Genomic DNA, 26,528 nt, shown 5'->3' with positions numbered 1-26,528 from the left:
TGCAAAAGACACCCGCGTGCACACACTGAGAGGGAGCGCGGTGTGTCAGTGTTCACCAGGCTATGGTCAAATAATGATGCTGTTACAAGGTGTATATAATTTAAACTACTTGGTCAACACTAACAGTAGCTGCTGTTTGGTTCTCAGACTGCTGCTCTCCTTCTAGTCACTTCTGAACTTGATGAACTAGACACTTCTGAACTTCTCTTGATTAAAGCTCCAGGTGACGGGTTGCCAGATGTCACAAAAAGAGCAAAAAATCCCCTTAAAAACGCAGAATAATAAGTAGACATGGCAAAAATGTACCGGGGAACACATTTAAACATAACTAGTATTAATATCCTACAAAATTAAAAGGAAAAATGATTCAGCAACACTTGATTTAAAGTTTAATTGCACCTGTGAGTTGTATTTAACATCAATCAGTTGGGGGCAGTTCATCTAAAAGTTGACGAGTGTGTTTTGTTTACTATATTTAGCCATCAAAATGGTTTACCAAAGAAATAATTTACTAAAGAAAAAAGAAAAATCAAACAAGATGAAGTACTTTTCATTTCTAAAGTATTTGGGTTTATTTATTATACATAGCCCTTTTGGTCGATTTTTCGAGAATAACTACAAGTATAAATAACTATATCGTGAAAGATATAGTTACCAGGAAATACAATTAGTCATAACGTGAAACAGAATTTTGGTCATACCGCCCACCCCTAGCAAGGAGACATTTTAATTATTTATTAATAAACTATTGTTTCCTGTGTCAGTGTAGGCTGCAATAGTGACCGCATGGTAAACACGCCTAGATAAATGCACATTTCATATGGATTATATTTGCAGAGTAGTTTGTTTCTGTTCGTTTTGAACTGTTTCGTTTAAAAGTAGATATTTCAATCTTTTATATATATATATATATATATGTATATATATATATTAGAGGTGTCGCAATATACCGGTATTAACGATAATCTTGATATTCAAAGCTTGAAATACCTAGTGTTGTCAAAAATATCGATATTTCGATAAATATCGATACTGAAATATCTGAACGGTACCAATACTAATTTCCCGAAGTATCGATACACCAATACTAGCCGAGCAGTCACTTTCACTTCTCTCCAAAGGCGCGTTGACAAACACCACACGTGACGCACTCGTCTCATTCGCTCTGGTTAAATAGCAAAAGTGAATGGAAAGATGGCGAGTGCGGCGTCCCTGCGACCGGCTTTGGTTGATTGATAAAGAACACCGCGAGCGGGCATGTCGGAGTCGGAGAATGGCGTGGACAGGACACGCGCTACACACCGCGAGCGGGCATGTCGGAGAATAGCGCGGACACGCGCTTCACACTGCGAGCGGGCTGCGGGCACCCAAAAGATTGTTTGACTATCAATATCCCTCTCATCACTCATTTTGTAAAATTATTTTATAGATGAAAACATTTAAGGAATTGGCTCCAGGGATACCATTTAGCAAGCATATGCTCAGCATCAGGGGTGTTTGTTTTTTGGACAGACCTGCACCACTGCTAAAAACATCCTAAAACACTGTAACTCTTCTCATTTTAACTTTTCTGAAACATTAACCAAGATGGCCTAGTATTGTTGTTGATATGAGTCTGTGTTTCGTTTTTCACTGTAATTCTTAAAGTTAACATAATCTGACTGAGGAATCGAAGACAAGTAAATATTGTAACTGTGGTCAGATGTAAATTAACTTGTGTCTGTTTAACTTCATTCAAAAATTATTGTTTAATTCTGCAATTTGCCTTCATTAGCGATTATCATCAATTTGATTACACATATACTAATTAAACTAAACTGAGCTAGACAATGGCATCTCTGAATTCAATAATGAAATGCCTTTAACTGAAAATTGAATGTTTAACCTTATTATTTTACATTACTGACACTCTATCCTCCAATTTGATACAGTTAAGTGCTTCGACACAATCTGTATTATTAAAAGCAATATATAAATAAAGGTAACTTGACTAGATGCTGATCCAGTGAGCATTGTTTCCGCGTGTGATGCACACACGTTTGCGTTTAAATCTGTTCATCAAATTAAGTTAATGTATTAACCAGCATTTATGACCGATGACCAATGCATTTGTTACAGTATATTTTAATCTTTGATAACAGTAGGTAATAAAAACACAACGGATCATGTTAGCTCTGGTCCAATGAAAAAATATTAACAGATAGAACTCAGGACATTTTTGTTCATGTAAAATATACCTCATTGTCATGTTCTAGACTTGTAATATTTAGCTTTAAATAAAAAAAAGACCCCCTTAATATTGTGGCAGTTTTTTTCTCTGTGGTATCGAAAATGGTATCGAATATCGATATTTTTCAAGGTATCATATCGAAGTTAGAAATTCTAGTATCGTGACAACACTAGAAATACCGGCATCGTGTTAATTTAGAGTATGACAATATACCGGTATTGGCGATAACCGCAATGTTTAAAATGAATAGGACTTTTATGATAACATGACGCGTATACTCCAGCGCCAGTTGAGATGGCAGTATTGCACTCGCATCCACTCTGAGCATCCACTCGCGCGCCCGCGCAGCCACTCTGAGAAGAAAGTTGTCTGAGCTAGAGAAAGTAAGTTCGCCAGTATGGGAGTTCTTCGACTTCAAAGAAAACAGCACATTAAAGGGGGTCGTACACCAGACGAGAACCGCAGAGAATTCTTTAAAATTCGAACACATTATTTTCTAGGAGTTTACACACACCATGGACAGTAAAAGAAAGACACACACACACCGACGGCACCATTCAGCGTCTGTCCGCGGCGCCCAGCAATGGCTCGGATTTTCAGGTGAGATTCTCAATTCATTCAGTTAACGGATGCGCTCTGACTGAGTTAAAGTGTTCAGACTGCAGACTTAGCAATTATTGTATTTAATTGTACAGCACAATCATATCATAGTAGCCTACAGACATTATCTTAATTTCATAATGTCCTTAAGCAGAACAATATTGCTGGCCATGAACTGAGAAAGTGCGCGTCCAGTGTGCTTCACGTGGCGCGGCGCAGAGCTGCGCTTCTCGTCCGGTGTGCGCCCCCTTAAACCCAATCTGCAGAATGTGTAGACATCAACCTTTTTACCCATCTCCGTGTCCATCACCCTGCGGATTACGCTATTTTACAGAGAGTAAATTGCGATTATTTTACTAGTCATGAAATGGGAAATGTGACTAACCTGTTAACAGCGGGTTTCTGTTTTCATATTTTTAAATAAAGGTTGATGATTAAATACTCTGTTTTCTTTGCTCGTCTTATTTTCGTATTTTTGTATTTGCACTTGTTTTTTTTTTGTTCAAATCTGCATGACTTGCACCGGCGCAACAATAGGTTTAAGAGCTTTTCAGTTATTCAGGAAACATTCAGACATTCAGTGTTTCGCTCCAGTTTGAAACCAGATATACTTCACATGCTTGTCTTACTTCACAAAAAATTGCAGTAAAATATCGAGAACACAAGAAGTGAAAATGCAAAAAAATTCAAAAAAAGAAAAATTAAATAAAGTAAAAAATAATTTGACTGATTTGACATTTTTTCCCCCATGGTTTCTTAAGATATCGCGATATATCGATATCGTGAATTAATTTGGCCACAATAACCGTGGTGTGAAAAATCTAACATCGTGACAGCCCTAATATATATATATATATATATATATATATATATATATATATATAAATAAATAATAACCCCGTTCATCCTACCTCATTTTTTGTAAATGCAAAGCCGGTGTGTCTTATCTGCAACAAAGTTATCACTGTTTACCAAGATTATAGACATTTCATGACGGCTATTTTAGTGCTGTGTCTAGCGATCCACAGACTTCTTTGAATGTCTTTCAGAACTTTTCAAATTAAAAGCTCTCAATTCATCTCAAAATAAAACATTGCTGCAAAAACGTTGTGGTACTTTTATTTTGAAGGCAAAATCACTAAAGACGAAGTGATTGTGAGTAACTGTTGATGTCATGACAGATCTATTTCAGAACCAGCCGCTATCAAAATAAGCTGGCTGCGGGCGTGGGTCAGATATTATTGCTTGCGGGCCAGTTTTGGTCTGTTGCCGACCCCTGCCCTAGACCACCCTTCTCCATCATTCTTCACACTATTGCAGTAGACGAGTCCGGTATAGGAACTCAATTCAAGGCCCATTACTCGTGGTATGCCCCTTTTTAGGTGAACCATTGTAATCTGGCTAGTGCTCCGTATGTAGTGGTTCCTTAACAGTGCCCCTATACAATGTATTCGTTCACTGTTTAGTTTCCCTCTCTGTGAACCCAGTGTCCTCCCCCTTGACGGAGCTAGCTCTGTCAATAGTCGCTGTGAAGCTAGTAATCCCCCTCGTCAACCCACCACAGGGACTCTTTCCTATGTAGTACTCCCTTCTGCTCCATAGATGTGGTCTCCGTAGTGTTCCTTTCTCAGTGAGAATGAAAATGCTTCCTAACGTTAACCAGGTTTACTCAGGCCTTTTCTGACTATGTTTTTTATTTTATGGCTATGGCTTGAGTGACCTCCCCCTAGAGGTGAGGAGGTCCCCTTGATAGTCCCCATTGCCCTGGGCGAGTTGTGAGTTAGTGTAGCTGCACTTGCTGTTGGCACGCAGAGGACCCCTATTCTGTATTTTGATACATTTTCGAAAGTGATCGACAGAAATGGAACTTCTCGATGTAACCCTCGTTCCCAGATAAAGGAAACGGATATTGTCCCTCCTGACACAACTTGAACTGCCACTGAGGGGTTGAGATGCCGTCTCCTCTGAACAAACCTGAAATATACACCAATAACCTAGATAGTTTTTATTTTACTTCATTATTAAACTTAGTTTTCGGCTAAATGAAAAACGAGTTGTATATAAGTATTCAAATTGCACATAAATCTCTCCCTTTCTCACACACACTCTCTCTCTCCCTCTCTCTCTCTCTCTCTCTCTCTCTCTCTATATATATATATATACACATACATACAGGTGCTGGTCATATAATTAGAATATCATCCAAAAGTTGATTTCAGTAATTCCATTCAGAAAGTGAAACTTGGATATTATATTCATTCATTACACACAGATATTATATTCATTCATTACACACAGACTGATATATTTCAAATGTTTATTTAATTTAATTGTGATTAAAACTGACTGAATGAAAATCCCAAATTCAGTATCTCCGAAAATTAGAATATTACTTAAGACCAATACAAAAAAGGGTTTCAGAAATGTTGGCCAACTGAAAAGTATGAACAAAGTATAAGCATGTACAGCACTCAATACTTAGTTGGGGCTCCTTTTGCCTGAATTACTGCAGCAATGCGGCGTGGCATGGAGTTGATCAGTCTGGCACTGCTCAGGAGTTATGAGAGTCCAGGTTGCTCTGATAGTGGCCTTCAGCTCTTCTGCATTGTTGGGTCTGGCGTATCGCATCTTCCTCTTCACAATACCCCATAGATTTTCTATAGGGTTAACGTCAGGCGAGTTTGCTGGCCAATTAAGAACAGGGATACCATGGTCCTTAAACCATGTACTGGTAGCTTTGGCATTGTGTGCAGGTGCCAAGTCCTGTTGGAAAATGAAATCTGCATCTCCATAAAGTTGGTCAGCAGCAGGAAGCATGAAGTGCTCTAAAACTTCCTGGTAGACCGCTGCATTGGCCGTGGACCGCAGAAAACAGAGTGGACCAACACCAGCACATGACATGGCACCCCAAACCATCACTGACTGTGGAAACTTTACACTGGACTTCAAGCAACGTGGATTCTGTGCCTCTCGTCTCTTCCTCCAGACTCTGGGACCTTGATTTCCAAAGGAAATGCAAAATTTACTTTCATCAGAGAACATAACTTTGGACCACTCAGCAGCAGTCCAGTCCTTTTTGTCTTTATCCCAGGTGAGACACTTCTGACGCTGTCTTGTTCAAGAGTGGGAGCGACAGCTGAAACCCATGTCTTGCATACGTCTGTGTGTGGTGGTTCTTGAAGCACTGACTCCAGCTGCAGACCACTCTTTGTCAATCTCCCCCACATTTTTGAATCGGTTTTGTTTCACAATCTTCTCCAGGGTGCGGTTATCCCTTTTACTTGTACACTTTTTTTCTACCACATCTTTTCCTTCCCTTCGCCTCTATTAATGTGCTTGGACACAGAGCTCTGTGAACAGCCAGCCTCTTTAGCAATGACCTTTTGTGTCTTGCCCTCCTTGTGCAAGATGTCAATGGTCGTCTTTTGGACAGCTTTCAAGTCAGCAGTCTTCCACATGATTGTGTAGCCTACAGAACTAGACTGAGAGACCATTTAAAGGCCTTTGCAGGTGTTTTGAGTTAATTAGCTGATTAGAGTGTGGCACCAGGTGTCTTCATTATTGAACCTTTTCACTATTCTAATTTTTGGAGAGACCGATTTTGGGGTTTTCATTAGTTGTCAGTTATAACCATCAAAATTAAAAGGAATGAACACTTGAAATATATCAGTCTGTGTGTAATGAATGAATTTAATATCCAAGTTTCACTTTTTGAATGGAATTACTGAAATAAATCAACTTTTGATGATATTCTAATTATATGACCAGCACATGTGTGTGTGTGTGTGTGTGTGTGTGTGTGTATATACATATATATATATATATATATATATATATATATACATGCATACATATACATACTAAACAAAATTATAAACGCAACACTTGTATTTGCCGCCATTTTTCACGAGCTGAACTCAAAGATTTAAGACTTTTTCTATGTACACAAGGCATATTTCTCTCAAATATTGTACACAAATCTTTCTAAATCTGTATTAGTGAGCACTTCTCCTTTGCCGAGATAATCCATCCACCTCACAGGTGTGGCATATCAAGATGCTGATTAGATGGCATGATTATTGCACAGGTGTGCCTTAGGCTGGCCACAATTATAAGCCACTCTAAAATGTGCAATGGATGACATGTCCAGTGAGTAAGCTGGCCATGCAAGAACTGGGATGTTTTCAGCTTCCAGGAATTGTGTACAGATCCTTGCAACATGGGGCAGTGCATTATCATGCTGCAACATGAGGTGATTGTCGTGGATGAATGGCACAACAATGGGCCTTAGGATCTTGCACGGTATCTCTGTGCATTCCAAATGCCATCAATAAAATGCACCTGTGTTCGTTGTCCATAACATACGCCTGCGGATACCATAATCCCACTGCCACCATTGTCCACTTAATTCACAACGCTGACATCAGCAAACCGTTCATCCACATGACACCATAAACGCTGTCTGCCATCTGCCCTGTACAGTGAAAACCGGGATTCATCTGTGAAGAGAACACCTCTTCAAAGTGCCAGACGCCATAGAATAAGAGCATTTGCCCACTCGGTTACGACGACGAACTGCAGTCAGTTGATTGCATGAGCATGCAGATGAGCTTCCCTGAGACTGTTGCTGACAGCAGCTGTCCGGGTGGCTGGTCTCAGACGATCTTGGAAGATGCTGGATGTGGAGGTCCTCTGCTGGTGTGGTTACACGTGGTCAGCCAGTGTCATTATAGTAGCCTAGTCTATTGGTTACCGTTTTACTGAATCTATATGATACTTCAATGCAATGTTTGAGTGGTAAATAATAACCATATATCGTCAATATTATAATATCAAGCTACCATAAATAAATCTGCAAATTTGACAAATCGTTTTGCATTATAGCTTGAGGCAAGACAAATAATCATTACCTGATTCATGAAGATAAACGGAGGATAAGACAGCTTCCGTAACATAGTCAGGCAGACAAAAAAACACCCCAGACTACGGGGTGTCATTGGTTGTTGCGTTAAATGTTACCCAGATACAATAGTGCCATTTTGTGATTGGCTAACAACACCAGACGAACAACACCAGAGGAGACGCGCTTGAATTCATGCCTGTTCCACAGTGAGAGCGGCGCGGCCAGAGTTTTGGGCGCTGCGACATATTAAATATATTACAAATAGTTTTTCAGCGTGAGAAATACAATGTGTGGCGGGAGAGCGTGAAAAGACCGAAATGAGTGACTGTCACGCTCACACTGACACTTGACAGCCCTGCGATTTTAAGGAAGTGGTGGTGGTGGTCGAAGTGACGTATATGCCGTAAAGCAGTCGAGTTTTGTAGTTCTCTTTGTTCGCCGGTTACTACCCGAAACCCGAAGTTTAAAAGTACGATTAAAAACGCTACAGACCCCGTCAGGCTATGGCAGACGTGTCATTCAACCTATTGTAAGTCGATGTACCATCACTAGAGACTTGGAAATATATTATGAAGGTTGAAAAGTTAACTGGTGTTACTTTAACGATGAAACTGAATGAAAATTTTAAGGCAGAAACAACGCATTAAGTTAAGGCAGAAACAACAAGCTCATTGAAGTAAAGAATACATGTTGTTAAATTATTAGGATACATCAGGGTTCCAGACTGCGACCAAATTGGTCGCATATGCGACCATTTTTTGAGAATGTGCGAGTTAAAATGTTATATGGTCGCATTTGTGCGAGTGGACGCTTGAGCAACAGAACGCGTTGTATCAGCTGCTGCAGTTCGTAACTTATGTTCAAAATGAACGAGTAGGCTACATCATGAATCCATTTTCCAAACCGTGTTTTTGACTTATTCTGAATCACTACGGTACGCCTATAATAAGTGTTTATATTCTGACTATTTTATCCCGGGGTCGTCTCGGTTGCGGAGTTGCCCAGTGCCTGCGTGACTCGCCATAGACATTAACGGAGAGAAGTTCCGTCTACAATGTTCTTCCGCAAGACACGTGCAGTTTATTTATTGACGAACGTAGACGTCACGCGCATTGCACACTGATGGTGAAACGCGCCAATTACGAATTCACGAATTAAGGCATATAAAAATGATAAAAATGATCTCACGAAACACAGAGTCCCTTCCTCCTACGTCTTTTCAGCGGTTATATTTTCCTCCGTCGAGCGATTACTCTCATGATCGATTGCTCGACAGAGGAAAAGGAAATTATTATAAAATGCAGAAGGTAAGGAGTGTGAGATTTCTGCTTTTTGTTACAACTATAAGCTTTGATAACGATAAATCTGTATCAGTATCTCTAATCTTTTAAAATGTAATGCATACATTTGAATGTTTAATGATTTTTAAAAGATAGAAAGATGATAATAGATAGATAGATAGATAGATAGATAGATAGATAGATAGATAGATAGATTATGATTCAAATGTAAATAGATAGATTGTATATAATTCAAATGTAAAATGCTTAAAATTACAGATTAAATTACTGTCCAAAATCCATGAAAATCCTGAAATTTGGCAAGTATAATTAATATATTACAGGTATTTCTGCTGCAACCCAGAAAGCCTTTGCTAGCCTTGTTCCATTAAAACCACTATTCATCAGCATGCATTGATTAATCCCATGGCATGTAGCAAAAAAAAAAAAAAGGTGCGACCAAATCATATGCTGGTGTGACCAACTGAGAAAGTTGGTAGCACCAGTGCAACCAGTGGAAAAGTTAGTCTGGAGCCCTGTACATAGAAAACTTAAGCATTGGTGTTTTGTTACAGACTCAAAATATGAGTGTGAAAAAATAAAACTAGTTTTTTTGAGAAAAAATATCGTTCAGGAACCGGTATTGAAGTCAAGGTATCGGTATCAGTATATTTATTTATTTATTTAAGGTTACCCTGTTGTAGAAATTTAAAGATTTAATAACTCTTTAATAACGGGGTCAATTCAAATATACATTAAATATTGAAGAACAGGTTAAGTAAAAAGAGGGGTTTTTTTTCCCCTCAAGCTATGGACATAATTTCAGTAACTTGCACAGTTTTTTTTTTCAACAACCATTTAAAGTTCATTTAGGTTTATCGAGCTATAACTAGAAGTAAAGAGGAAGAGTATCAGTTCACGTGCGTCACCAAAGCAATTGAACGCAACCTGAAAATTTCAGACAAATGTTTTCAGTTATCGAAATCAGTGAATTTCTAAGTTGCAATGTTTCATGGTGTCTGTTTCTGTGCCCTGTTAATCAAATCAAGTCTATGGTACAGCAATTATAATTTACCAAAATTGTTTGTCACAGGACAGGTCCTAGTCTAATCAGATTTAAAGTACTTTTTTGTGGTGTTCAGGTGTGTCCAGAGGTGTGGGCTTCATCCGATTTGACCGGCGCGTTGAGGCTGAGGAGGCCATTAAAGGTCTCAATGGACAGAAACCACCAGGTGCCACCGAGCCAATCACAGTGAAATTTGCCAACAACCCCAGTCAGAAAAGCAGCCAGGCGCTGCTGTCTCACCTGTACCAGTCGCCCAACAGACGATACCCAGGACCGCTGGCGCAGCAGGCCCAGAGATTCAGGTACTCGCACACTGGTTCAGGTTCACTGCACTGGTGCTGACTTTAACCTGAATGCGATTTCATTTTATGTGTGTGCATGTGTTTCAGGCTGGATAATCTCCTCAACATGGCATATGGAGTCAAGAGGTATGTTACTTTCTGCCGCTGCTTGTGGGAAATCTATTAAAGCAATGTTTTAGTCTGGAGCTCTGCCACAGTAAAATCACTATGTCTACTTTTATAGTATCATATACATTTGTAGATCATGATAACCACAGGTTATACCATGGCAAAAAAGTAACAATATGGTTTCTAACTTTTTATTTTCCTTGAAAGTTACACTTGGTCAACGTTGCTTTAAGAGAAAAAAAATCAAAAGTTGCATTACTGTATATGTCACATTTTATTATTTCTGGATATAATAATGTAAAACACCGGTGAAAACAAATACGTTTACAGTATTTATAATGGTTTATAAAGATTTTAAGTTCCCTCCTCTCCAAAACAAGTTCTTTTTAAAATGACCTGTGTTTGCGAAATGGATAGCGCATTAAACTTGGGCTCACATACTTATCTCATTCAGCACAAATGAAAATGTGCGCTTTGCAATTGTTTTACATGCTTGACATTTAATTGCATTATTTAAGCTGCTGTGGAATATAAGTTGCAGCAAAGTTTCAGATGATAAAATACTGTAACTTTCCTTCTGGTGTATTGTTTCTATAAAACTATGGTATTTCTATCATGACAACCCTCGGGAGAGATTAGCATGGTAATGGGTATTTGGTACAAATATGTATTTGGTCTTGGCGGAATAGATCTGCTGCAGAGATCTAAAGTACAGAGACTTGCTACTGCCAATACGTTCACAGACATTACTGTGAGCATGTAAGACAAGCAGGAGGTAAGACATGAGAAAAGTGCAGAGCCCTTCCCCACACAATTTTTTTCCCCCAGATAGTTAAAGGCTGTAAAGCTAAGGCCAATAAAGCTGCACAGTTGTGTAGCTTTTCCCAGTCGCTTTAGATTTTGAGTTTGGAGCACAGTTGTGCAACAGCTGAAAGAGTCTATTGCTATACATTTGTAAAGCAACTTTACACCCTACACAGTTGCACAGGTTAAGAAATAAACAATACAACCTTATACACACCTGCTGCTGAGTGAGAGGACAGGCTACTGTATAGCCAGATATGCATGTCTGTACATAGAATGAAATATATGTAATATAATGTGTATTTCCATCACAGGGTTGGTCTTAAATTTAATGAAATGAGAGTAAAACTGAGGTTTTGATTGTAGGCTCTCCCGTCTCATCTTGCTTTCCTGATCATTTGGGTTTTTTTATCCCTAAAGACTGAGAATCATGTAAAGAGTTTAGGGGTAATCATGGACTCATCACTTAACTTTAAGAAAAAGATTTGTGCTGTTGTCAAAGGAAGCTTTTTTAACCTGAGATCAATTGCTAAAGTAAAGCATTTTTTATCTAGTGAGGATTTAGAAATTGTAGTTCATTCTTTTATTACATCTAAGCTTGACTGCTGCAATTCTCTATATATCGGTCTCCCCCAGACTCTGCAGGTACTGCAATCCCTACATTGGCTTCCGGTCAAATTTAGGATTGATTTTAAAATTCTCTTGTTTGTTTACAAGGCATTGTCAGGCCTTGCCCCCCAGTACATCAGCTATCTTATAGTTCCTTACCCTCCTTTCAGAGTTCTCAGGTCTTTCGATCAACGACTTTTAAAGGTACCTCGTTGTAATATAAAATCAAAAGGAGATTGTGCTTTCGCCCTGTTAGCTCCCAAACTTTGGAATAGTCTCTATGTAAGGTCAGCTCCATCGATTACAACTTTTAAGTCTTATTTAAAAACTTATTGATTTTCTTTAGCTTTTGAATAAAGTTTGTCTGTTATGTTGTATGACTTTAATGTTATTATTCTGTAAAGCACTTTGGGGCAACTTCTGTTGTTTAAAAAATGTGCTATATAAATAAAGTTGCTTGCTTGCTTGCTTAAATTTCATTCAGAGTGGCATTAAAAAGTCTTAAATTTAACTTGTTTATATCTGTAGACACCCTGATTGCGCTGCGCACACACAGAAACATTCAAGTCACCTTCATTTATATAGCGCTTCTCAGGGTTTTCTGTTAGAATGGTGTTGTGTTAGCGGCCCCTAAGTTAATAACTAATGATCGTTGCGACGGAAGTGAATCAATCAAAACTAACTTTAGCTGGACAATAACTTTATTCTAGAGCTGCTGTAAAGCCTAAACAATCTCGGTTTCATTTAATTTCCTATTATCACTATTAAAGCTGCTTTGAAACAGTCCATATTGTTAATAGAAAGGAACATGTTGCCCATTACTGAACAGCTACTTGGCAGCGTACTACTGTACCATAGAAAATGATCTTCATTTTAGCTGAAATACTGTTTTTGTTTGTTTTTGGCAGTAGATTCTCACCCATGTCCATTGATGGGGTCACCAGCCTGGCGGGCATCAATCTTCCGGGTCACGCTGGTACGGGCTGGTGCATTTTTGTGTATAATCTGGCGCCAGACGCCGACGAGAACGTCCTCTGGCAGATGTTTGGCCCATTTGGCGCTGTGACTAACGTAAAGGTCATACGAGACTTCAACACAAACAAGTGCAAAGGATTTGGCTTTGTGACCATGACAAATTACGACGAGGCTGCTGTTGCAATCGCCAGTTTGAATGGGTATCGGCTCGGGGACAGAGTTTTACAGGTCTCGTTCAAGACAAACAAAACACACAAGGCCTGAATGAGTGAAGACGCAAACATGACTCTAATGACAGGAAATATTTCATGTATTTTTTTTCTTTTCTTAAAAGTTTACTTTTTAAAACATACGTTTAAAATATACGTTTAAAGATTTAATTAGAATAACAGCTGACTGTTAAGTGTGTTTGTTTTGGTGTGTAATGTGGATGGTGACCTTCGTGATACTGAGATGGAGAGCGTTCCCATGTTGGTGTTCCCATCTCTCCTCATCAGCTTCTGCGGTGCAATCCACTGCATAATGTACATGCATGAATCTTTAGTTAGGCCATTTCAGTTTTCTTTGTGCTAATGACTATCTTTATGTTAAATATTTAAATGACTATCTTTATGTTAAATATTTAAATAAGTATAAAACAAGATGTACATGTTCTTTTGTGTTTAAAATAATTTGGGTTTTTTTGTTTTTATTGTTCAGTACATCAATAAATGCGTTAAAGGGAAAACATTCTGTATTTTGTTTAATGCAACTTATGTTTATTTTATTGTACCTATTAGGGCTGCACAATTTAGGGAAAATCCAATTGTGTTTAATTAAAAAATTGTGATTTACAATTTTAAAAGGTGTTTTTTTTATATCAATAATAGTGATATTATTATTACTAAATAAAAATGAACAAAATAAGAAATTACTATTCTAATTCACTGTAAAATAGAGTATTTAAAAAAAGATCGAACAGTACAACTTCAAAATTACAATAGTATTTTTTACAATACTATCAATTTTAAAAAAAAATATTTTTTTCATTTTCAAAGGTTAAACCATCAAGCTTTTTGGTGGAAAACTGCAGGGAGCCCTTAAAGCTGCTTCCATTTTTTCTGACATAATCAAGTCAGCTAGTGTGATGTTTAACTTTATAAATGAACGTTAAAAAGGTGTGTGAACTCGCAAGTACGATGTCAGGCACTGTAATTTGCTGTGGCCCCCTTCCTGTTCGCTGGAGTGATGAGATAGTTAGTAGACTGTCCTCACTCAATGGCTGGCTGTCTAAGTGGTGTCCACAAAATATAGAATTCATAGACAATTGGAAGTCTATGAATTTTTGGGGCAGACCTGACCTGTTGAAAAGAGATTGTATTCATCCCTCCTGGGATGGCGCTGCTCTTCTCTCTAGTAATATGGCACATAGTCTTAGAGCTCAAACATGACAATCTGGGGCTCAGGTCAGGGAGCGGACAAACTGGCTAAACCGACCGTCTGCTAGCGGCCTCGCGTCACCAAGGTCAGATAAATCCCATCACATAGAGGCTCTTTCACCTAGATATTATCATATAGAGACTGTGTCTGTTCCCCAAATTAGGACATATAAAACACTTCCAAACCCATTTAAGGGTAAAAATTTAATTGATGTTCAACAAATAAAAAAACAGATATAATACAGATGAACAAATGATAAAGCTTGGTTTGCTGAATATTCGATAGCTTACTTTAAAAGCACTTATTGTTAATGATATGATTCCAGATTATAACCTAGGCGTGTTGTTTTTGACAGAAACCTGGCTAAAACCACCCCCCAAGATTACTGTTAGAAATACGAGCCTTGTCTGAAAGGAAAAGGGGGTGGTGTTGCTGTAATCTATAGCAGTGGTTCTCAACTCCAGTCCTCGGGACCCACTGCGCTGCACATTTTTTATGTCTCCTTATTTAACACACCTGATTCAGATCACCAGCTCGTTAGGAGAGACTCCTTGAACTGAACTGAATGTGTCAGATAAGAGAGACACAAAATGTGCAGAGCAGTGGGTCCCGATGACTGGGGTTGAGAACCACTGATCTATAGTAATATCTTCAGAATTGCTGAAAATTCTAGTTTCAAATATAATTATTTTGAAGTGTTAGTGCTTAATGTATCTAGTGTAAATGATAAATCGTGTTTGACGTGTGCTGGCTACTGTATATAGGTCACCAGGGCACCATACAGATTTTCTATCAGAGTTAGTACTGGCTGCAGATAAAGTCCTAATTGTTGGTGATTTTAATATACATGTAGATAATGAAAAAGATGCATTGGGATTGGCATTTAAAGACATTTTTAACTCTATTGGAGTTAGACAACACGTGTCAGGACCTACTCATTGTCGTAATCATACTCTAGATCTAATATTATAACATGGAATCAACGTTGATGCCATGGAAATTCTACAGCAGTGCGATGACATCAGATCATTATTTAGTCTTGTGTAAACTTCATTTAGCCAAGGCTGCAAAGCCGACTCCGTGTTACAAATATGTTAGAACCATCACTTCTGCCACTGAAGATCGCTTTATTGATAATCTTCCTGATCAGTTTCATCATCTCATCATCCCAGGTAGCTTAGAAGAACTCAATTTTGTGACAGAAACTTTTGACTCTCTCTTTACCAGCACTTTAGACACAGTTGCTCCTTTGCGCTTAAAGAAGATTAAAGAAAATAATCCAACGCCGTGGTACAACGAGCACACCCGGGCCCTTAAGAGATCGGCCAGAAAAAGGGAGCGAAACTTGAAGAAAACTAAACTAAACGTTTTTTGAATTTCGGGGAGAGATCACGATTGCGTACAGAAATGCCTTAACTGCTAGATCAGCTTATTTTTCGACTCTTAAAAAGAAAGTAAACAAAACCCTAGGTATTTATTTGATATAGTGGCTAAATTGACAAATAAAGCTTCTACTTCTGAAGTTTCCAATGAGCACAGGAGTAATGACTTTATGAACTTCTTTACTTAAAAAATTGATAATATTAGAGAGAAAATTATAACTATGCAACCGTCTACTACAGTATCGCATCAGGCAGTGCAGTGTAGTCTCCCTGAGGAAAAATTCTATTCATTCCTTGCTATAGGAGAGGAAGAATTTTCTAAACTTGTTAAATCATCTAAATCAACATGTATGTTGGACCCTTTACCGACTAAACTACTGAAAGAAATGCTTCCAGAGGTCATAGATCCTCTTCTTAATTTCATTAATTCATCTTCACTATTATTGAACTGCTTGTTAAAAAAATGCAACTTGATCCTACAGAATCAGTCAATTACAGGCCGATCTCGAATCTACCTTTTCTGTCAAAGATAATAGAAAAGGGAGTATCCTCACAATTATTTTCCTTTTTCGAAAGAAATGATATCTGCAAGGTTTTCCAGTCAGGATTTATACCGTATCATAGTACTGAGACAGCTCTCATTAGAGTCTCAAATGATTTGCTCTTGTCATCTGATCATGGTTGTATCTCTCTATTAGTGTTACTCGATCTTAGTGCTGTATTTTAGACTATTGACCACAACATTCTTTTAAATACTCAAATTATGTTGGCATTAGTGAAATTGCATTAGCATGGTTTAAATCATATTTTTCTGACCGTTATCAGTCTGTAGCAGTAAATTAAGAGATGTCTTATCGATCACAAGTTCAGTATGGAGTACCACAAGGCTCAGTACTAGGACCGTTGCTGTTCACTCTGTACATGCTACCCTTGGGGAGATATCATTAGGAAGCATGGGATTAGTTTTAACTGTTATGCCAATGATACTCAGCTATATATCTAAGCGCCCCGACGAAACTTGCCAATTCAAGAAATTAACGGAATGCATAGCTGATATAAAAATGTTGATGACTAGTAATTTACTGTTACTTAATACTGCAAAAACAGAGTTCCTAATGATTGGACCAAAAACTTCCTCACGTACTAACCTAGAATACGGTCTAACAATTGATGGCTGCTCTGTCAAATCTTCGTCGTCGGTTAGGAACCTGGGTGTGCTCTTTGATACCAATATTTCATTTGAAAGCAACGTTTCTAGCATATGTAAAACCGAATTCTTCCATTTTAAAAATATATCTAAATTATGACATATGCTTTCAATGAAAAATGCGGGACAGTTAGTTCATGCATTCATGACCTCAAGGCTAGATTATTGTTATAATCTTATGGGTGGTCGCACTGCACGCATAAACTACAGCTGGTCCAAAATGCAGCCGCTAGAGTTCTTACTAGAACCAGGAAGTATGACCATATTAGCCTGGTTCTGTCAACACTGCATTGGCTCCCTATTAAACATTGTATACATTTTAAAATATTGCTGATTACTTACAAAGTACTAAATGGTTTTGCTCCCAGTAATTGAGCGAGCTCTTTATGAATTCTCGAGAATATTGAACCCTTTATTTTAAAACGCAGTGCAGCGAGCATAGAGCAGAGCGTCTAGCTTGCCGTTGGCTGTGCTGCCAATCAGGGTGCTTTCGGCCGGAGTGCATCAGAACGCGCCAGAAGGGACGTGGCTTATGACTATATAAGCCTGGCCAGCTTGCCATGGAGTCAGATTTAATGACCTTCAGCAGAACTTCAAATTGTTGATTTCTCCAGAGATCTCGCCGTCGAAGTGCACCTTGCAGCGGAACGCGCGACCTGCCAGCTAAGCAGAGTCAGAGAACCGGCACCGCCTCCCTGAATTCGCCGTTAACTTGCAGCTATCCGGCGAGAGAAGCTATATCCTTTAGGGCTGCACAAATTGGGGAAAAAGTCATATTGCGATTATTGAGGTCAATATTGCGATTGAGATGGCGAATGCGATATAATAAACAAATGGTTTCATGAGTCAACTTGCTTGGTTCTCAAGGAAAATGCACACACAGATTAGTGATAATGCTGAAATGTGTATTTCTCAACTCAAACTAGCAACAACAACTAAGTGATTGATAATACCTATAATGATCAATATGCCAGTGATGATTGGATAAAAATGCCCCCCCCCCACACACACACTTTTGAACATTAATTCTGGCCATCCAACATTTCAGTGATTCCGTCATTACAATTGAAAGCTATACATTTTTTAAAAACATTTATTAGGCTTCAAAAACTAGAACAACTTCCTGTCTAACAGGTAGGATATATACAGAAGTTGTATAAAAAGTTATCAAACAGTCTATGCTGCATAAATTTCAAATTATATATAGACTAATCCTTATTAAAGTTACAAAAGTTCTTTAGTCTAGATTAGTGAGTGTTTTCTCTGTTCCCTTTGTTCTTTGATTAACTTTAATGACAGAGATAATTAGTGGCTACTGTGTACTATCCCTTTAAGACCAGCTGCTGACATAGACACAGATCTCACACGCGCCTCATTCTCTCACGAGTCACAACTCTACATTCATCATAAGACTGCTGTTATGTTATGACGATACTCGACAAAAAGACATTTTGGCATAATTGTGTGTTATTGTTCGTTCAAGCACAAAAGTGAACTGTATTCTGGCGTGCTGTCTTATGCGCACGCATGATATTGGCGCGTGTCTTTCTGTGAGTCACAGTCAGGACATTCACAGGCAACGCGCTCTTTCTTTTTTTTTTTGTCTTGTCATGCATTAATGGTTAAAAAGCATTTGCATGAAAAAGAGCGGGATCCTGTAACACTTGTCAAATGATGACAAAAATTAACAGATGCTGTTAATTGTGTTAATAGCCCTAATTTGTTTTGGTTATTTCATATAAAATCACAGCATTTTGCGTCATATAATCACATAGGCTTGACATTGCGATTGCGATATGATTAATCGTGCAGCACTACTTATAAAAGCTTTTCAGCGTGCCTGCCGTCGCGACACCTGATCTAAAGGAGAAATTAACGAGGGTGTTTTTTCAAATGCCTCTCATCGACTATACTATGTGCGGAGCCTCTCTGCATGACGGAGACAGTCACAGCGACTGCGTTATCAACCAGGGCGGCTGCCTACACTGTGACAGCCTGACGACAGCCGTTCGCTCGCTGCTTCTGAGGGAGAGAAATGGCCGAGCTCGACACCAGACCCCGCACTTCAGTCTCAGGCCAGCTGTGATGGAGCCAAGCTGCATCAACCCTGAACACCATGGCCGTTTTACAAGTGTATCAGGCCAGACTCCTTCGTGCTATGGACGAGACTGGACCAAATCCAGAGGCGTTTGGGGATCTGCGCAGCGCTGCGGATTTAGCCCTGAGAGCCACCAAGTCAACCGCCCAGGCTATCGGCAGCTATCGGCTATTGGCTAGCTTTATTGTGTTAGAGCTCCATATTTTGCTGAACTTGACCAAGATTAAGGACGCTGGGAGAACGGCTTTCCTGGACGTTTTCCTGGATCTCCAACACCGGCCTCTTCGGGCCAGCGGTTATGGGTTTCTCTGAGAGGTTTTGAGTCCCGCTGCGGCCGGACTGCCCTCAAAGAGCGCTCGTGCAAATCTCACAGTTCCCATTTCGCTTCAGGTGACTATAGGTGCTCTTACTGCAGGAAATTGGTTTTCAAGCACGCACCCCTGCAAACAAATGCTGTTTTTACAGCGAGCCAAAAAAAGCACAAAAAGAGCACTTTTCTGTCTATCCCCCCATCAAGATCGCCCAGTTGGCCCGCTGTATCTGATGGCCTCATAATCGTCAGTTCTCCAACTGGGTCTACTGCACATGTGCCCCTTGCAGCTCTGGCTGAAGCACCGAGTGCCGGCACGAGTGTGGCGCTCTTGCCAGCTGCGTATCGAAGTGGACAACAAACGTGTCAGAGCTCTAGCTCTGTGGAAACGGCCTGACTGGTACCAGTCAGGGGTGGACATGGGAGTGGTCTAAAGGAGGAAAGTGGTAACGGCAGATGCCTCCCAACCTGGGTTGGGGTACCCTGTGCGAGAACAGACCAATCTCCGGCCTCTTGTCGAACCCGGAGAAGCGCCTGCATATCAACTGCCTCGAAATGAGAGCAGTTTGCTTGGCTCTGAGGTTCTTCCTCCCAGAACTAAGTGGACACCACGTCCTGGTCCGCAATGACATGTCAGTGGTGTCCTACATAAACCACCAGGGTGGCCTAAGGTCAGCTAATCTGAACAGTATGGCCAGACTCCTCCTCCTTTGGCCCAATGCCAACCTGCGCTCGCTGAGAGCGGTGCATGTGCCGGGCATCCAAAACCAGGGTGGGAATATGTTGTCAGGGGACAACGTCAACCCAGGGGAATGGTCTCTCCACCAACAGGTGGCTCGAATGATTTGGAGCACCTTCGGCAGGGCAGAGGTCGACCTCTTCGCCTCAAAAGGCAACGCTCTCTGCTCAATATTCTTTTCGAGGAAGAGGGACACGTTGGCCCACAATTGGCCCAACCTCCTATTTGCGTTCCCTCCAGTCTCGATGATGCGTCGTCACCTTCATTTATAAAATGCTTTTAACAGTATGGATTGTTTCAAAGCAGCTTTACAGTGATAATAGAAATTACCGTAACAGATTGTTTATGCTTTACCACAGCTCTAGGATAAAGTTATTGTCCAGCTAAAGTTAGTTTTGATTGATTCACTTCCTTTGCAAAGATGATTAGTTATTAATTTAGGGGCCGCTAACACGACACCGTTCTAACAGAAAAACCCTTAACACGCTCCGGCCGCCCATCCGCATAAAACAGTACGTTTATGACGATGTCCTAAAAACAAAAAAGGTTTTTGCCTTTGCGCTTTTGAAAAGTTTGGCATACAGATGACATCTTTGGCAACTTTTGAAAAGAAACTCATGCCTACCTATAGACTGAACACTTAATACACATGCATATGATGTCAGTTTTTACAAATTACAAAACTTAAAAAGTTTACATGGAAACGATAATGGTATAGTTTTCAAAAACTTGCACTTTGAAACACATTTTCAAGTTTGCATTTTCATACATATTTATATGTATACATATTAAAACCCGGTTAGTCCCAGTCCTTGATTCTGATTGGTCAATAGCTGTTTTATTCACGATAAAACACCGCTGTGACTGCTTCACCCAATAGTTCTATGTATCACACACCATAACACATAACACCCCTAGCAACCACTCTTATCAATGTAAACATACGTTTGTTCTCATTGATATTGTTCATTGAAGCTAATAGAGTACAGTATTGTGAGAGATATAGAGTGAGTGTACCTGCATTTAGAGTAGATATTTTTAAGTATATTAAAGATTATTATAAACCTATATTTATAATATAATCCTATATTTATAATAAAAATTCTGTTGAATGTCCGCAGCGATATCTTGTCTTTTTAACAGTTAATGGGTTTCCCTGTGCCCTGACATTTATCAGTTACGTTTTGCTTCTTCGTGTTTACAAGTTTCATTCCTTTCAATATAAAAGTCTTCTCTATTGACTGACTGACTCATAAAGAAAGTCTTTGCCACCATCTAATGGCGAAATAATGTAACTTCTGTTGCTGTTTACAGTCAGGGACTATTTTTTCCAGCGGAAGGCTTTTAGTGATTTTACTACATGAAAGTTCATGAAGTCACGGCTGAAGGGGTTGCAGGCACTCCGCTTCGCGTCGTGCTTAACAACTTATTCACGATACATCACAGCCTCTCATACCTTATTGCTTACATATATTAGGGCTGTCAAAATGAACCCATGTTATTTGTTTTTTTTAAGTTTAACGCATTAAAAATATTTAACAATGTAGCATCAGTTTCTTTTTTCTTCATCCTTTGGCTGTTAAATTATATTTACATTTAGTCATTTAGCAGACGCTTTTATCCAAAGCGACTTACATTATATGATCTCGCTATCATTCATTCAACTGCTATTAATCCATTAAAGAACAATAAGACGCAAAAAAAGGAACAAATCTATACTGGCACACTTTCTGTGAATCTCCTGTCTGTGTGACAGAAATTGCGCTGGCCGCATTGCGTTCTCTTTTGCACTTGAACGGACAAAAACACACAAGTATGCCAAAATGCCTGCTTTGTCGAGTATTCTCTTAAATTAGCTAAATAAAGGCTTAAATAAAAGAGTTGTGAGAAAATCGGATGCATGTCAGATCCGCATCATGTGCGGCAGGTCTTAAAGTGACAGCAGCCTATTAAATCTGCTGCTGTGTTGTTATTAATGTTAATCAAAGAGCTAAAGACAAGGAAAAAATCGAAAATCGAGCCGACGTCACGGTTACGTCACTTGCAGCTGCGTGGTGGCAGAAAAACTGCGGAAACAAACATCTATGAGTGAATCGGGCGAGACTCCCCACAAAAATATCTTCTTGTGCTGTTGGATGTCAGAATAGGAATTCCAAAAAAGATGACCTATATTTTTATAGGATACTGTCGTCATCATCAGTCATTCCGTATTTATTCATTCCATATATATTCAATCATTTCATGAACAGGACAGTAATATTATATGTGAGATATGATATTTACTGTACATTATGACTGAGCACAAACTGATAAACCTTGGGGCCACATAATGTTATTGGTGTTGCAACTTAATGACTGAGGTTGTCTTTCAGGGGAGGCATCTATGGATCCAGAAAGTCTGCACTGGGCAGCAAGAGGTTTTCTTTCAGCTCAATCAGAAACAAAGCTCGGCAGTTCCTTTTCTTTATTGGTCTGACCACCTGTTACTGGTCTGTTTTTGATTAGGGAGGAGGACCTTGCAGCATACGGTGCAATCCTTCATATCCCACACTTCAAAAAAGGCAAGAAACAGCTCTTTGCTCATGAAGTTGACACATCAAGAAGACTGTCAAATGTGAGAATACATGTGGAAAGTATCATTGGTCAATGGAAGAAATTCAAAATTTGAACATCTGTAATTCCATTTACTCGGGTAGATATTCTGGATGATATGGGAATAGTATGCGGGGCATTAACAAATCTTTGCAAAAGAGTAGTGCCTAAAAGATAGATACTCTAACAAGCAAGCCAATCATTTGTAATCTGAAAAAGAAGCCAACGAGATGGGTGCTACACATGGTACATTTCCAGGGTTTCATTGTGGGTTAACTGTGGGATGGTTTTCTCTTTATGCATGAATTATTTTAATTGTTTTTGATTGACTGAATATTTAAATGAAATGAGTCCTGCATTGACATTTTACAGGGCATTTTAAGTTCTAAAATTGTCTATTTCATGTTTCATGAATATACAAAAAAAAAATTATACTCACACTTGTTTCTGTTCTCATCACATTGCTGTAGTTGAACCCACTAGTCAGTCTTTGAATATTGTTTTACTATAGTCAATACAAGTCAGCTGTAGAACAAATATACACAGATAAGATGACCACTAATCTAAAGTTGTGAATTGTAAAGAAACAATGTACATATATTTGCTTTTAACTTTTTACATTATGTCCATGTGGAGCTATATTACCCTTTAGGTATTACACTGTTTACAAAGCCACTTAGAAGACCTTTGATCTGAACACACTTGTAATGGAAATTACTTTTGCACTTAGCACAGTGAATCATCTTGCCATAGTCTGGACTGTTGCAGTGTGTGTTCATCTACGATGCTGGGATCCATGCTCAGGGTCAACAGCTCTGGCAGTAGATGGTTGAAGAAGAGTTGTTCAGCCTTGGGCATGGCTTTCAGCAGCAAGTCTGCATCTCTCACAATATGATTGATGACCATGACCTGTTTGGTCCAAACTACATAGTCATTGTAGTGGACATCACACACAAAAATCTGCTGCTGGACCTGGTACGGGTGGTTCCTCTTCAGCTGCCCAGTTTTGTCAAGACAGAACTGGGGGTCTTCATTAATAATAATAATAATACATTTTATTTAGAAAAGTGTCTTTCAAGGTACCCAAGGACACTGTACAAATAAGTAAAATCAAAGAATTAAAAAGAACTACTAAAACACAATACAGCTAAATCCTTGATTAAATTCACCGATAGTACGAACAGTACAAACAAAAGCCCATTAAAGGTTAATAAAAACAGAGATAGCATAAACGCCCTCAAAGGTCATACAGGAGTATACTGAGCACAAGTCGAATATTAAGTCTAGAAAAAATAATCATGGAAAGTGTGTAAATTGAAATCAAGGGACTGACAGGAAAGCTAAGTGAAAAAGGTATGTTTTTAACTTAGTTTTAAAAATGGATATACTTGTGCTTTGGCGCATCTCAAGCGGCAAGGCATTCCACAGTTTTGGACCTGCCACACTGAATGCCCTGTCACCCATGGAGCGAAGCCGAGATGCGGGGATTGCTAAGAGACATGTATCAGTAGAGCGAAGGGTGCGAGATGGCATGCAGGGGATGTGGAGTTCTGAGAGGTAGGATGGTGCCTAGTTATGTAGGGATTTATAAACAAGGAGAAGGATTTTATAATGAATGCGGTAATGGACAGGAAGCCAATGCAACTGCTGCAACATACTGCAGCCTATTTAAGGTCTTTTCTGAAATGCCGTAAAGTAGAGCATTGCAGTAGTCTAGCCTGGATGTAATAAATGCATGTATAAATGTTTCTGCTGCAGATGAGTTGAGAGAAGGGCGAAGTTTGGAGATACTTTAAAGGTGGAAGAAAGATGTTCTAGTGATATTTTTAATGTGTGACTCAAAAGAAAGAGTAGGATCAAAGATTACGCCCAGATTTCTAACTTCAGCAGAGGTTTTAGTGAAATAGCCTGGGATAGATAGCTTTAGATTTTCAAGTTTATTTTTAAGATATTAGGGGTGGAAATAAGAATAGCTTCTGTCTTATCTTGATTTAGTTTTAGAAAATTTTGAGTCATCCAAAAACTTAATCTCCAGTGTTCCCCTCCCAAAACATGAACAGTTTACAATCCCATCAGGTGATGCACCATGATGTAAGTGGTCTGGGCGAACAACAAGACCAGAGAGTGTAGCAAAGAAATTAGTGTGACCTTTACTTATTTCTTCTATGTAGCATTTCCTTGCTGTATCCTCTATTTGTTTCCCACAGAATACGGCCGGTACTTGTAGATCCTCTGTCTTGTAATGCATGATGTTTTTAATATCATTGTTTGTAGGCTCTCCAGCTTTGCACAAATGATGCAAGATTGTGCTTGTTATTCTGCTTGCTCTATGTGTGTGCCAGGCCCTGCATTTTGATTGCTCCCTGGTAGTAAACTCGAGAGCTTCACTCTGATCTGAAGTAAGCTTCTTTCTATGTCTCTGAAACAGGCTTGTGCAAAATTCAGAATTTCAGAATTGGCCTCCATTCAATTCACGAATTGGAATTTGAATTGAATTGACTCCGCTCCACAGGAAGTTGAATTTGAATTGGAATGACAGGAAGTGGAATTAAATTCATGGCAATTCAAAGAAATTCTACACAGTCAGACATAGGGTGACCACCATCAAACAAACCAAATGTGGGACGATGTGGGACATGTTACCAACACTAAAACATAACCTGAAACTGTTATATAATGTCCATTTAACTTAATAAAAACGCTGTATTCTGCATTTCAGCTGATAAAAATACTTTGTTATTTAGTCCCTTCCAGACAACACAATTACATCACCAATGTAACATAACATGTCTTTATTTTACTTGCCATTTAAATTCAACATCACTGAGCAAGGCAGCATGCATTATGCGGATCACTATTTTTGAAACAGTTCTGACTAAGTCCAACTAAAATCCAACAAAATGAATAATGAACAAATAAAATATAAAACAACATGAAATTAGTTTATTGACAGCCTTATGTATTAAGAATATATTACACCAAACACTTTCATATTTTTAGAAAGGATGTGAACTAAAACAACTACAGCAGGCAATAAATGGATAAATTCTGTGAAATTAAAATTTTAATTTACGGAATTATCCATTTGTTTTCTGACAGGGAACACATGGAACGAATCACCGCTCCACATTTTGATTAACAAGCTACTAGTGACCGTATTTACTCCTTTCTTTTCAACCATTGGATATGATTTTAAAAACAGCTGTTGTATTTGTAGTTCTGACGAAGCGCTGTTAAATATAGGTGAAAAACTACGCGCAAAATTAATAAATAAAATGCTTTCTTAAAAAGGTAAAAGAACGCATGCACATTTTCTTAATATGATAATTAAAAACAAACAGACTGATAAAAATGCGGGACATTTTCTCAATATGCGACGTGCGGGACAAGGGGTAAAAAACTTCTGTGCGGTGCAACACAAAGCATGACGGGTGGTCACCCTACTCACACAACAGAGAGAATATGTTGAATCTCACATTCAGCGTTAGGAAGGTTACTTTGGAAATGTAATTGCTTACTGTTATAAGTTACCCATTATAAATGTGGTTTGGCTTATTTTATTTGGATTACTTTATCAATGTAAATCAATTTCCTGTTAATTTGATTAGTAACTAATTAAATTACACATTTTACCTCAGTAATACAACGAAATACAATTACATTCATTTTGTAATTCAATAACATAATTTATATGTTATATATATATATATATATATATATGTATATATATATATATATATATATATATATATATATACATATATTATATATATAAACAAATGTCCACCTAAAATTGTTTTTTCTTCTAAAGATTTACTAAAGTAATTCTGGGAGTCATGTTCTATCATGTTCTGAGTCATGTTCTATCATGTTCCACAAAATTACAATTACAATAAATCAAACT

At 38.7% G+C, this 26,528-nt stretch overlaps 1 protein-coding gene across 5 annotated transcripts in view; it reads left to right on the top strand.

Annotated features, from left to right (window-relative positions):
- elavl2 (ELAV like neuron-specific RNA binding protein 2) overlaps nt 1–13,604 on the top strand; it is a 42,047-nt gene extending 28,443 nt beyond the window's left edge. For 3 of the 5 annotated variants that reach the window (XM_077201990.1, XM_077202014.1, XM_077201981.1), the window contains 3 exons: nt 10,156–10,381; nt 10,469–10,507; nt 12,811–13,604. In XM_077201990.1, coding sequence (XP_077058105.1) covers nt 10,156–10,381; nt 10,469–10,507; nt 12,811–13,141 — 596 coding nt within the window. In that variant the 3' untranslated portion in view covers nt 13,142–13,604. The remainder of the gene's footprint in view (nt 1–10,155; nt 10,382–10,468; nt 10,508–12,810) is intronic. The other 2 variants (XM_077202004.1, XM_077201997.1) reach the window with 1 other exon arrangement.
- The last annotated feature ends 12,924 nt before the right edge of the window (nt 13,605–26,528 follow it).

This window comes from Siphateles boraxobius, unplaced genomic scaffold (genome assembly GCF_051911475.1).
Source record: "Siphateles boraxobius isolate OS27281-9 unplaced genomic scaffold, OSU_SipBor_1 118, whole genome shotgun sequence".
NCBI lineage: Eukaryota > Metazoa > Chordata > Actinopteri > Cypriniformes > Leuciscidae > Siphateles > Siphateles boraxobius.
This window is presented reverse-complemented; position numbering and strand designations above follow the sequence as displayed.